This window comes from Oncorhynchus gorbuscha, linkage group LG13, assembly GCF_021184085.1.
Source record: "Oncorhynchus gorbuscha isolate QuinsamMale2020 ecotype Even-year linkage group LG13, OgorEven_v1.0, whole genome shotgun sequence".
Lineage (NCBI taxonomy): Eukaryota > Metazoa > Chordata > Actinopteri > Salmoniformes > Salmonidae > Oncorhynchus > Oncorhynchus gorbuscha.
Genome location: NC_060185.1, coordinates 99346918 through 99361713, shown reverse-complemented (window position 1 = coordinate 99361713; position 14796 = coordinate 99346918). Strand labels below are relative to the sequence as shown.

The window sequence follows — 14796 nt, the reverse complement described above, 5'->3', positions numbered from 1 at the left end:
ACTAGACACCAACATCACTAGTCAACTAGCCGACAGGTAGACACCAACATCACTAGTCAACTAGCCGACAGGTAGACACCAATATCACTAGACACCAACATCACTAGACACCAATATCACTAGACAACTAGCCGACAGGTAGACACCAATATCACTAGACAACTAGCTGACAGGTAGACACCAACATCACTAGACAACTAGCCGACAGGTAGACACCAACATCACTAGACACCAATATCACTAGACACCAACATCACTAGACAACTAGCCGACAGGTAGACACCAATATCATTAGACACCAACATCACTAGTCAACTAGCCGACAGGTAGACACCAACATCACTAGTCAACTAGCCGGCAGGTAGACACCAATATCACTAGACACCAACATCACTAGACACCAACATCACTAGTCAACTAGCCGACAGGTAGACACCAATATCACTAGACACCAACATCACTAGACAACTAGCCAACAGCTAGACACCAATATCACTAGACACCAACATCACTAGACAACTAGCCGACAGCTAGACACCAACATCACTAGTCAACTAGCCGACAGGTAGACACCAATATCACTAGACACAAACATCACTAGACACCAACATCACTAGACAACTAGCCGACAGGTAGACACCAACATCACTAGACACCAACATCACTAGACACCAATATCACTAGACACCAACATCACTAGACAACTAGCCGACAGGTAGACACCAACATCACTAGACAACTAGCCGACAGGTAGACACCAACATCACTAGACACCAACATCACTAGACACCAATATCACTAGACACCAACATCACTAGACAACTAGCCGACAGGTAGACACCAATATCACTAGACAACTAGCCGACAGGTAGACACCAACATCACTAGACAACTAGCCGACAGGTAGACACCAACATCACTAGACACCAACATCACTAGACACCAATATCACTAGACACCAACATCACTAGACAACTAGCCGACAGGTAGACACCAACATTACTAGACACCAACATCACTAGTCAACTAGCCGACAGGTAGACACCAACATCACTAGTCAACTAGCCAACAGGTAGACACCAATATCACTAGACACCAACATCACTAGACACCAACATCACTAGACACTAATATCACTAGACACCAACATCACTAGACACCAATATCACTAGACACCAACATCACTAGACAACTAGCCGGCAGGTAGACACCAACATCACTAGTCAACTAGCCGACAGGTAGACACCAACATCACTAGTAAACTAGCCGACAGGTAGACACCAATATCACTAGACAACTAGCCGACAGGTAGACACCAACATCACTAGACAACTAGCCGACAGGTAGACACCAACATCAATAGACACCAACATCACTAGACACCAACATCACTAGTCAACTAGCCTACAGGTAGACACCAACATCACTAGACACCAACATCACTAGACACCAACATCACTAGACAACTAGCCGACAAGTAGACACCAACATCACTAGACACCAACATCACTAGTCAACTAGCTGACAGGTAGACACCAATATCACTAGACACCAACATCACTAGACACCAATATCACTAGACACCAACATCACTAGACAACTAGCCGGCAGGTAGACACCAACATCACTAGTCAACTAGCCGACAGGTAGACACCAACATCACTAGACAACTAGCCGACAGGTAGACACCAACATCACTAGACACCAACATCACTAGACAACTAGCCAACAGCTAGACACCAATATCACTAGACACCAACATCACTAGACAACTAGCCGACAGGTAGACACCAACATCACTAGTAAACTAACCGACAGGTAGACACCAACATCACTAGACAACTAGCCTACAGGTAGACACCAATATCACTAGACACCAACATCACTAGACACCAACATCACTAGACACCAACATCACTAGACAACTAGCCGACAGCTAGACACCAACATCACTAGTCAACTAGCCGACAGGTAGACACCAATATCACTAGACACAAACATCACTAGACACCAACATCACTAGTAAACTAGCCGACAGGTAGACACCAACATCACTAGACAACTAGCCTACAGGTAGACACCAATATCACTAGACACCAACATCACTAGACACCAATATCACTAGACACCAACATCACTAGACAACTAGCATACAGCTAGACACCAATGCACATCCAATCCATCCAACAAGTACACGTTAATGACAGCAGGCCTGTAGTTGACTCTTTCTGTTAGATTGTGCAATGGCATAGGCCTACATTATTGTGGATTTGTTTTCACGGAGATTATTTGATTTTCGTTATTGTGCCCTAGCTGATTGACAAGTGAATTTGATAGACAGAATAGAAAACTACCTCGTTTTCTTCTCTCCAAGAATTCAACAGCTTGCAGGAGAACCTGAATGTGTGCGTCCATTGTAAGTATTTTAAATAAGTGGTGACCCGTCATTCAGGACAGGTTTTGAGCCCCACATTTTTTGTATTTTCTTTATATATATATATATATTTTGGGGGGGCTTACCTGTTTTTGCACATTATTTTGGCATTAATACGAGTCACATACCACTTGGCAAACAATGTAAAATATATATATATATATATAAATCATGGAGTTAAAAAGCTGCGAACAAACATGGGCTCTTTTTTGTTTTCTTGAGTAAGGCAGCTCCAAAATACAGGTGTTTCAGCCTAGCTCAGTGCTTTCTGGGGTGGTGGGTCAAGCCAGCAGAAAATAGGAGCGTTGCGCTGTGATTGGCTCAGTCTTCTGTCACTCATGGGGACTTTATGTCACAGCCAAGTAGATTAGATATTCATCGAACATTCAAGCCCTTTGGCTCCTGCAATAGACTTACATTAGTAGTGCCCTTCCAAGAAGGCTCAAGGTCATTGGCTAACGGATAAAATTATGTCAAATCACGTTAAATGTACAGTAGCTTTGATTGGACGGATCAGGTTAACATCTTACTTTCAAAATCTTAGCTAGCAGTCATCATCATACGTTTTGAACAGTCATTCAAATCCAACTTGGAATTGTAAATCCGGCCTCTTTGACTTTCTTTGATGACAAAATTTGCCCACAAAGGACTGCCACGTCTCCTTCCTGTTCAAGTGAGCACATGACAACAAGGTGAGTCCAAAATTGTATTGTATGCTGTTGCATAAATGATGTAATATGCCAGGGAGATGTGTATACTGTAGCTAAGAAAGTAATACTAAGTGTATGTTGTGTAGTAAGTTGTTAGTAGCCCATGTGCCTCACCCTAATAACTTGGTCTATTTTCACCTCTTAATTTCACCTGACGTTACTGTTCTGACTCGGTGGTGCACATGTAGCCTATAATCTGTTTTGAGAAATGTAATCATTGAATATTGTAAGAGTTTCGATGTCTGCTTATATGCCCCCTTTATTTATCCTACGGTTCAGACTTGGTGTACAGAGAGAACACTAAGAACGGCCCATGTTCTGAATTCTGTCACTGTACATTTCAAAAGTGCTGAACAAATAGTTATATTAACTATGTCAATCCTGGCTCACTCATTAATGTCTTAATCAAAATTACGGATGGTCTCTGATACCTTAGGCCATAGTTTGTTCATCTCAATTGTCAGTAGAAACCACATTTGTTTAAGCAAGTCAGCCATGTCAGCTATGTTTTTTTTAAAGGCAGTAAATGAGGCTCAATGAACTTCGCTGCCAGTCAAGCCTCTGCTGATAGCCAGGTGTAGGGGGTGTTGGGACTACTGTTGTGACTCCGCTGTTGGGATGGCGTTATGTACTGTAGGCCCTAACAGTTTGTGGGCATCATTTGTCACCTTATAGTGCAATTAATGTTTTGTTTAGTGTTCTTTTGTGTAGTGACTTTGCTGGCTTGCGTCCCACTTTTTTGTCATTTTCTTTTTTTTGCCCCACCAAGATCTACATGCTAAAATCGCCACTGGTTGAAATATCGGTAAATATACCAAGAAAGATGCATCTCGACGACAGAGTGCTACAAGACGATGTTCTACGTCTTCTGCACTTCAGCAAAGAAATCGCCTTCTTCCGCTACGTAATGACGTCATCCCCTCCCGTCCTCCTCGACAAGCGCTCTCTTGTTTTCCATCCGCCTCAGTCGGAGCGGGCGCGATTTTGACTTTGAATTATGAGCAGCCTATTAATAGAACAGCATTGATCGACTGACATTCTCGAAATACGACCTTGAACGATAACGTTTTTTAAAATCCAGAACATGGTTGTATTGACATCTAAAAAAAAGATATAGCCGTTTTCAATGTTTTGTTCTTTATAATGAGACATTGTACCTACAGTTTTTATGCATATTGAAACTGAAAACAATTTAAAGAGAGAAATTGTTATGCCCAGTCAGTCGTTTGGTCTTCTGATTTGAATTGTGTTTTCATATCAATAACTGTTCCACAAGTCTAGGGCAGGGATCATCAACTAGTTTCAGCTGCTGGACGATTTGTTTATTGAGCAGGTCGGGGGGCCAGAACATAATTACAAATCATTTCTACACTGCAAATTGACCACAAGGAACACAAACAGATATAATGTTTGACTAAAACATAATCATTTCAAACCTTGCTTACATTTGTATCCATCCCTTGTCTATTATGCGTGGGAATACTTGGGAAAGGATTTCTTAAATGAAAATCACTTGGAGCTTCTTTTTTTTTTTATACAGTCTTTTATGTCCAACAATGAAAATATATTTTTTTCTCCAAAAAACTTTGGGGTCCAAATAAAACCGAGAGTTGGGGGAACCCTCATCTCTATGGCTGCCATGGTCATCCAAAGGACCAACTAATCTGAGCATTATTGCGATAAAGATACAAAGTATTTAATTGTACACTGACATCAATAGCTTGCTACAAAATGTTCTCCTAATGCAAAAATTGAATGACCTTTAGGTACGGTACACCCCTATGTTCCCTCAGCCACCGGGAACATATAAGGCCCAGGGAACATAGACATGACATGGCCCCAACTCTATGGTTTGAACACTTGAGCAACATTTTACAAGATTACACTGACATATTGAAACGCATATGCAAATGAATGGCTGCATAAAATCTGAATTGTTATTTTCTAGTTTACATTTAGATCTTAGACAACATTTAGATATCTTAGACATATATTGCAATTCATATAAGAACGTGTGTAATAACATGACGTTGAATGATGTGGTAGCCAATCATTGATATATTCATTATGCCAATAAATGCACTAATTTGTGGCCTGTAACCAGAGATTTTGTACAACATGCTATACTGTGTGAGACGAACCTGGAACGGTTGCCCTCATTCAACATGGCGACTGCTTAGCGTCATAACGGTGAAGCCATTTTGCCAGCACTATCTTTGACCTATGAACCCCCAGAGTGTGGCAGCGCTCCGCCATATTGACTGTTGTCTCGACTGGAGAAGATAGGGAAACATCATTTGTGATCCTAGAACAAATAGAAACCGTGCTTTTAAACATCTCTAAACTAGTGCAACCGTGACCAAAGGATATAATCCGAGATCTGCGTGATGGCGAGGAAGAAAAACAAACAACAAGGAGTCGCGAGCAAGGAGTTAGTGTCCGGACAACAGAGCATATCGAAGAGCCCCGTTTCTCCCGGAGATGCAGCTGGCGGGGATGCAGGGCTGGATAGACTGGCGGCCAGGGCGAACCAGGTAACTAGCCTAGCGAGCAGAGAAAACTACCAGCGGGCTAGTTAAATAGGTTATAGCTAAACCTACCGATCTGTTAGAGACATCCTGTAGTTCTGCTTATTTCTTTAGAGAGAGGGGGGTTTGGGATGGTTGATTCTAGCTCAGTTGTATAACTAGCTTGTGCTCCAGGTTTTTTGTATTTTCGTTCATTTACTATTTGTGATCGGGGCGGAATTATAGCTAGCTTCACTAGCATAATACATCATTAAAACTTAGCCAGCAAGTCGACAATAAGGACCCATTTAAGCATCAGTTTTAACCAACTAGTCTAGCTACAGTAACCAACTACATCCAGTCTACATTTAACCAACTAGTCTAGCTACAGTAACCAACTACATCCAGTCTGCATTTAACCAACTAGTCTAGCTACAGTAACCAACTACATCCAGTCTGCATTTAACCAACTAGTCTAGCTACAGTATCCAACTACATCCAGTCTGCATTTAACCAACTAGTCTATCCAACTACATCCAGTCTGCATTTAACCAACTAGTCTAGCTACAGTATCCAACTACATCCAGTCTGCATTTAACCAACTAGTCTAGCTACAGTAACCAACTACATCCAGTCTGCATTTAACCAACTAGTCTAGCTACAGTAAACTAACCAGTCATCCAGTCTGCAGTTAACCAACTAGTCTAGCTACAGTCTGCAAACCAACTAACTACATCCAGTCTGCATTTAACCAACTAGTCTAGCTACAGTATCCAACTACATCCAGTCTGCATTTAACCAACTAGTCTAGCTACAGTAACTAACTACATCCAGTCTGCATTTAACCAACTAGTCTAGCTACAGTATCCAACTACATCCAGTCTACATTTAACCAACTAGTCTAGCTACAGTAACCAACTACACCCAGTCTGCATTTAACCAACTAGTCTAGCTACAGTAACCAACTACATCCAGTCTGCATTTAACCAACTAGTCTAGCTACAGTAACTAACTACATCCAGTCTGCATTTAACCAACTAGTCTAGCTACAGTAACTAACTACATCCAGTCTGCATTAAACCAACTAGTCTAGCTACAGTAACTAACTACATCCAGTCTGCATTAAACCAACTAGTCTAGCTACAGTAACCAACTACATCCAGTCTGCATTAAACCAACTAGTCTAGCTACAGTAACCAACTACATCCAGTCTGCATTTAACCAACTAGTCTAGCTACAGTAACTAACTACATCCAGTCTGCATTTAACCAACTAGTCTAGCTACAGTAACCAACTACATCCAGTCTACATTTAACCAACTAGTCTAGCTACAGTAACTAACTACATCCAGTCTGCATTTAACCAACTAGTCTAGCTACAGTAACTAACTACATCCAGTCTGCATTTAACCAACTAGTCTAGCTACAGTAACCAACTACATCCAGTCTGCATTTAACCAACTAGTCTAGCTACAGTAACTAACTACATCCAGTCTGCATTTAACCAACTAGTCTAGCTACAGTAACCAACTACATCCAGTCTACATTTAACCAACTAGTCTAGCTACAGTAACCAACTACATCCAGTCTACATTTGCTGGTAGTAGTTGGTGTCATACACAAGATTGACATTGTTGCAATCGCCTGCCACGGATAAGTTGTAAAATGTTGCCATCTAATTTGTATCTAGCTTGTTAGCTCCTAGCTCGCCTTGGTATTGCAAGTTTGCTTTACATTTTAACCGCAGTTGGTACACCATATACTGAGCACCGGTGCTGTTACTACATGTTGTAGCTAGTTGGCCAACACACTACATCCCGGGGGTATTCATCTGGTCAGCTGTAAATGGTTTTAACGTTTGGCTAGCACCATGCATGGCTTGTTTTGTTATGTTTGCACTTTGCATGCGAGATCAGCGTCTGTTGTATTTTCATACAGTTTCTCTGCGCGCATTTCTACTCTGAAGTGTCATGTGCATGAGTCGAAGTTGTTACCTAAACATTACATGGACGCCCTTGTAGGTGTATGGGGTTTTGTGGTCAACAAAGCTTACTTTACCAGCGGACCACTAGCTAGTGTGGACCTGGGCCACATTAAATCATTACAAACTTGCCACTGTGCATGTGCCAAGCTCCTCTTTGCTATATAAATCAAATCAAATCAAATCAAATCAAATTTATTTATATAGCCCTTCGTACATCAGCTGATATCTCAAAGTGCTGTACAGAAACCCAGCCTAAAACCCCAAACAGCAAACAATGCAGGTGTAAAAGCACGGTGGCTAGGAAAAACTCCCTAGATGTTGTGATCGTGGTCAACATAGTCAGATCTTACTAGTGAAATTTTTGTCTGTTAAAAACCCGACCTCAGATCAGTGTCCAGAGGGCAACTTCATCATGCTCCATGTCTATCTCACTGACATCCACCTCTCCTCAGATCCCATCCTTTCCCCCCCACACCTAATCTTATTGACCAAATACATTCTCCTCTCCCCCGTCCTCTCCAACCCTCTCTTCTCATACCCTTCTCTCTTCCTCTCCTGCCCTTCACCTAGATGATTGACCTTTCTCTCTCCTCCTCTCCACTGCATTCCTAATGTCACTGGCTCACCTCTCTGTCGCTCTCCCCCAGCCGAGGCACACCTGCTGCCTCCTGTGTCACCGTGAGTTTAAGGACTGGGGGGCGAGCTCTGCCAACGGTCTGCCTGGGGGTCACGGGGCGAAGCTAGCTGACGCTGTCCCAGCCCTGTCCCAGGCCCTGCTCCGAGAGGTGCCGGGCCAGAAGCTGTCCGACACCGTGCCTTCGCTGAGCCAGTCTCTACTGGGAGAGGTTCCGCTCTGGATCTGCCAGAGCTGCCGGAAGAGTGTTGAGGAAGAGGAGAGACAGAGCACCCAGGAAACGCCTGCACCGGTAAGAAGGGGAGGGAGGAGGGGGAAGGGGATAGAAGGTGGTATGCGAGGAGGAAGATGAGGAGAGACTGAGCACCCAGGAAACGCCTTCACCGATAAGAAGGGAGGTAGGGGGGAGGAGGTAGGGAGGGGGGAGGAGGTGGTATGGGGAGAGTGTGGAAGATGAGGAGAGACTGAGCGCCCAGGAGACACCTGCACCGGTAAGGGGGGGTAGGGAGGGAGGGGTGAGGAGGAGGAGGTAGGGAGGGAGGGGTGAGGAGGAGGTAGGGAGGGAGGGGGAGGAGGGGGAGGAGGTAGGGAGGGGAGAAGATGAGGAGGTGGGGAACGTAGGGGAGTGGAAGAGTTAGGCGAGGGAGAGGAGAGAAGGGAGGTGAGGAGATGTCTGCACTGTAAGGAGAAGAATGAGTGAGGTGGAGGGGGGGGAGACTGAGCTGGTAGGAGGTGGGGAACGTAGGGGAGTGGAAGAGTTAGGCGAGGGAGAGGAGAGAAGGGAGGTGAGGAGAGGAGACGTCTGCACTGCTGCATATGACAAGACCATGCATGCACCTCAAGCCTAGTATTAGCACTAGCTACAGTTATGTTTCACAGCACCCATGTTCCAGCCTGCTAGCTATGGGTTGTGTTTATGGCTGTGTTCTGAACGTCTTTAAAATAAAATAAAATGTTTTTACAATAGTGTGTGTGTGTTTGGTCAGCTGGTACGCCAACAAGCTGAAAGGCACTGGATTTGGTGGTGATGGAGACAGGCAGCTATGCCGTGACTCTTTATGGTGTTACAGTGCTTCATTCTGCACGGCTAAATGAATACCACATCTAAGCATCCTGACATAAGATTAGTCTCTTCTAAAGCTGTTTGTTCTCTGTCACACTGGGCCTTCTCTCGTCACAAGCAGAGGAAGTCTTATTCATGTGGATTCTGGAGAAAACATTATTTTTGTCTTAAAAGTGGCGTTTTTGTATATATATATATATATATATATATAAAATATATATAAAACAATATCCGTATTTAAATGCCATACAAATCTAAGAGATTGCTCTGTGCTCAAGGTAAGGTACATAACTAGTGTGTGGTCCTTCTGTAGCTCAGTTGGTAGAGCATGGCGCTTGTAACGCCAGGGTAGTGGGTTCGATTCCCGGGACCACCCATATGTAGAATGTATGCACACATGACTGTAAGTCGCTTTGGATAAAAGTGTCTGCTAAATGGCATATATTATATATTATATTATAATTATTATATTAGTGTTGTCAGAGACAGAATGGCCCCATAGGGTTTGAGAAGAGGGTGACGAGCCCAAAACGATCGACACGACCGATCACTTATCAGAGGCGTTTAGCCGATATTGTTTATGATGAGTAGCTCTATACTAGAGAAATGTCAAGTTTTGAAATTAAATGCGTTTGCTAATATGGGTGATTGTTAATGAGACAGTGAATGCCTACAACCACCAGACTGGTAGTATTAGTTTAAAGGGATTATATTAAAAAAATAACTGTGGGGCTCGTTAATGTTATGAACTGTGGGGCTTGTTAATGTTATGAACTGTGGGGCTTGTTAATGTTATGAACTGTGGGGCTCGTTAATGTTATGAACTGTGGGGCTCGTTAATGTTATGAACTGTGGGGCTCGTTAATGTTATGAACTGTGGGGCTCGTTAATGTTATGAACTGTGGGGCTCGTTAATGTTATTAACTGTGGGGCTCGTTAATGTTATGAACTGTGGGGCTCGTTAATGTTATGAACTGTGGGGCTCGTTAATGTTATGAACTGTGGGGCTCGTTAATGTTATGAAATATGGGGCTTGTTAATATTATGAACTGTGGGGCTCGTTAATGTTATGAACTGTGGGGCTCGTTAATGTTATGAACTGTGGTGCAGCTTCATTAAATAGTACCCACAAAACACCAGTCTCAACGTCAACAGTGAAGAGGCGACTCTTGAGTTCCTCTGTCCAGTGGTTGTGTTCTTTCACCCAGTTTAATCTTTTCTTTTTATTGGCCAGTCTGAGATATAGCTTTTTCTTTGCAACTCTGCCTAGAAGGCCAGCATCCCGGAGTCGCCTCTTCACTGTTGATGTTGAGACTGGACAGAGGAACTCTGCCTAGAAGGCCAGCATCCCAGAGTCACCTCTTCACTGCTGACGTTGAGACTGGACAGAGGAACTCTGTCTAGAAGGCCAGCATCCCGGAGTCGCCTCTTCACTGTTGACGTTGAGACTGGTGTTTGAGGGTCCTTTTTAATGACGCTGCCAGTTGAGGACTTGTGAGGTGTCTGTTTCTCAAACTAGACACTCTAATGTACTTGTCCTCTTGCTCAGTTGTGCACCGGGGCCTCCCACTCCTCTTTCTATTCTGGTTAGAGCCAGTTTGTGCTGTTCTGTGAAGGGAGTAGTTCACAGCGTTGTACGAGGTCTTCAGTTTCTTGGCAATTTCTCACATGGAATAGCCTTCATTTCTCAGAACAAGAATAGACTGACGAGTTTCAGAAGAAAGTTCTTCAGGCCATTTTGAGCCTGTAATTGAACCCACAAATGCTGATGCTCCAGATACTCAATGAGTCTAAAGAAGGTCAGTTGTATTGCTTCTTTAATCAGCACCACAGTTTTCTGCTGTGCTAACATAATTGCAAAAGGGTTTTGTAATGATCAATTAGCCTTTTAAGATGATAAACTTGGATAAGCTAACACAATGTGCCATTGGAACACAGGAGTGATGGTTGCTGATAATGGACCTTTGTACACCTATGTAGATATTCCCCCCCAAATCTGCCGTTTCCAGCTACAATAGTCATTTACAACATTAACAATGTCCACACTGTATTTCTGATAAATTTGATGTTATTTTAATGGACCCAAAAAATGTCTTTCTTCAAAATAAAAAAAGGACATTTCTGAGTAACCCCAAACTTATGAACAGAAGACACAGACACAATTGAACCAACATATCTTGTTTCTCCTGTCTCCTCCTCTCCCAGGTACTAGTCAGACAGCTCCATTTAATAGCATTGTATCTTCCTCCATTTCTGCTCTGTCTACAGCATCAAATGTTAGTGGGGTGGGGGGGGGCTATACCTGATCAACCATGTCCTGAACTAGCATCTTCTCCCCCCCCCAGGTTCCGTTGTCCCACTCATCGTTGTGTAGGGCTCAGAGCTGTAGTGAAGGTTACCCAGAGCAGAGCTCGGTAGACTGGGACCCATCCTCCTTCCTCTCAGCCCACAAGCTCTCTGGTCTCTGGAACTCGGCTCACAACAATGGAGGGATCCACTGCAACCACAGCACTGCCTCGCACGCACAGCAAGGTAAACACACCTCTCTGCTCGGGTCACTCCAGGTTCAGTCATACACGGATGCAAACTACTGTAGACATTTCATTATTTAGGCTACCGGGGCGGCAGGGTAGCCTAGTGGTTAGAGCGTTGGACTAGTAACCGGAAGGTTGCAAGTTCAAACCCCCGAGCTGACAAGGTACAAATCTGTCGTTCTGCCCCTGTTAACCCACTGTTCCTAGGCCGTCATTGAAAATAAGAATTTGTTCTGAACTGACTTGCCTGGTAAAATAAATGTAAAACAAAAATTGGTTTTCAGTTCATTTACTGTAAAGGAATTGTAACACAGCCATTTACACTGACAACATGGAGGGAACTGTACTCCAGTGTGTGTCTACTGAAACACAACCTGTTACTCCTCTGAGTAAAACTTTCTTCAATCACATCAAATGTATTTATAAATCTCTTCTTACATCAGCTGATGTCACAAAGCGCTGTACAGAAACCCAGCCTAAAACCCCAAACAGCAAGCAATGCAGGTGTAGAAGCACGGTGGCTAGGAAAAACTCCCTAGAAAGGCCAGAACCTAGGAAGAAACCTAGAGAGGAACCAGGCTATGAGGGGTGGAAAGAGAGGAACCAGGCTATGAGGGGTGGCCAGTCCTCTTCTGGACTGTGCCGGGTGGAAATTATAACAGAACATGGCCAAGATGTTCAAACGTTCATCTTCCTTTTCATTACCCCCTCCTCCTCTGGTCCAATAGGAACAGGGGGACCAGCGTGTCACGAGAAGCGAGGCTCTCATGAGGCTCCTGGGAAATCTGCTAAAACGCCTGGGGCCAAAGTGTGCCCCTACAGCCACCCTTCCCAGAATTCCAGTGGTTCTTCCCCCGGGAACCCGCTCTCTACCTCCGGGGACCTCTGTAAGACCACCCCAAAGCACTTCAAGACCATGTGCCGACGACCAACACCGCCTGGTGAGATCTCTCTTTTTCTCTCCACCCTTTTTAGGACACAGAGAATTCAAGACATACTGGCATCTAACCTGAATTACTGTTCACGTGTCCTGTTGACAATGGCGCATTATTAATGCATACACACACAAATCTCAGGGAAGGATTGTGCCCATAGATTACACCTCTAGAGAGAGAAGCAGATATATGGCCCATAGATTATTAATCTAGAGAGAAGCAGAGATATGGCCCATAGATTACACCTCTAGAGAGAAGCAGAGATATGGCCCATGGATTACACCTCTAGAGAGAAGCAGAGATATGGCCCATAGATTATTAATCTAGAGAGAAGCAGAGATATGGCCCATAGATTATTAATCTAGAGAGAAGCAGAGATATGGCCCATAGATTATTAATCTAGAGAGAAGCAGAGATATGGCCCATAGATTACACCTCTAGAGAGAGAAGCAGAGATATGGCCCATAGATTACACCTCTAGAGAGAAGCAGAGATATGGCCCATAGATTACAGCTCTAGAGAGAAGCAGAGATATGGCCCATAGATTACACCTCTAGAGAGAAGCAGAGATATGGCCCATAGATTACACCTCTAGAGAGAAGCAGAGATATGGCCCATAGATTACACCTCTAGAGAGAAGCAGAGATATGGCCCATAGATTACACCTCTAGAGAGAAGCAGAGATATGGCCCATAGATTACACCTCTAGAGAGAAGCAGAGATATGGCCCATAGATTATTAATCTAGAGAGAAGCAGAGATATGGCCCATGGATTATTAATCTAGAGAGAAGCAGAGATATGGCCCATAGATTATTAATCTAGAGCGAAGCAGAGATATGGCCCATAGATTATTAATCTAGAGAGAAGCAGAGATATGGCCCATAGATTACACCACTAGAGAGAAGCAGAGATATGGCCCATAGATTACACCTCTAGAGAAGCAGAGATATGGCGCATAGATTATTAATCTAGAGAGAAGCAGAGATATGGCCCATAGATTACACCTCTAGAGAGAAGCAGAGATATGGCCCATAGATTATTAATCTAGAGAGAAGCAGAGATATGGCCCATAGATTATTCATCTAGAGAGAAGCAGAGATATGGCCCATATATTATTCATCTAGAGAGAAGCAGAGATATTGCCCATAGATTACACCTCTAGAGAGAAGCAGAGATATGGCCCATAGATTACACCTCTAGAGAGAAGCAGAGATATGGCCCATAGATTACACCTCTAGAGAGAAGCAGAGATATGGCCCATAGATTACACCTCTAGAGAGAAGCAGAGATATAGCCCATAGATTACACCTCTAGAGAGAAGCAGAGATATGGCCCATAGATTATTAATCTAAAGAGAAGCAGAGATATGGCCCATGGATTACACCTCTAGAGAGAAGCAGAGATATGGCCCATAGATTACACCTCTAGAGAGAAGCAGAGATATGGCCCATAGATTATTAATCTAGAGAGAAGCAGAGATATGGCCCATAGATTACACCTCTAGAGAGAAGCAGAGATATGGCCCATAGATTACACCTCTAGAGGGATAAGCAGAGATATGGCCCATAGATTATTAATCTAGAGAGAAGCAGAGATATTGCCCATGGATTATTAATCTAGAGAGAAGCAGAGATATGGCCCATAGATTACACCTCTAGAGAGAAGCAGAGATATGGCCCATGGATTATACCTCTAGAGAGAAGCAGAGATATGGCCCATAGATTATTAATCTAGAGAGAAGCAGAGATATGGCCCATAGATTATTAATCTAGAGAGAAGCAGAGATATGGCCCATAGATTATTAATCTAGAGAGAAGCAGAGATATGGCCCATAGATTACACCTCTAGAGAGAAGCAGAGATATGGCCCATGGATTACACCTCTAGAGAGAAGCAGAAATATGGCCCATAGATTATTAATCTAGAGAGAAGCAGAGATATGGCCCATAGATTACACCTCTAGAGGGAGAAGCAGAGATATGGCCCATAGATTATT

At 43.5% G+C, this 14796-nt stretch overlaps 1 protein-coding gene across 1 annotated transcript in view; it reads left to right on the top strand.

Annotated features, from left to right (window-relative positions):
* The first annotated feature begins 5373 nt into the window (after nucleotides 1-5373).
* The window catches only part of LOC123993770 (protein FAM193B-like), a 32677-nt gene continuing 23254 nt past the window's right edge, over nucleotides 5374-14796 (top strand). The window contains exons 1-4 of the mRNA XM_046296251.1: nucleotides 5374-5678; nucleotides 8282-8560; nucleotides 11677-11863; nucleotides 12594-12806. Coding sequence (XP_046152207.1) covers nucleotides 5532-5678; nucleotides 8282-8560; nucleotides 11677-11863; nucleotides 12594-12806 — 826 coding nt within the window. The 5' untranslated portion in view covers nucleotides 5374-5531. The remainder of the gene's footprint in view (nucleotides 5679-8281; nucleotides 8561-11676; nucleotides 11864-12593; nucleotides 12807-14796) is intronic.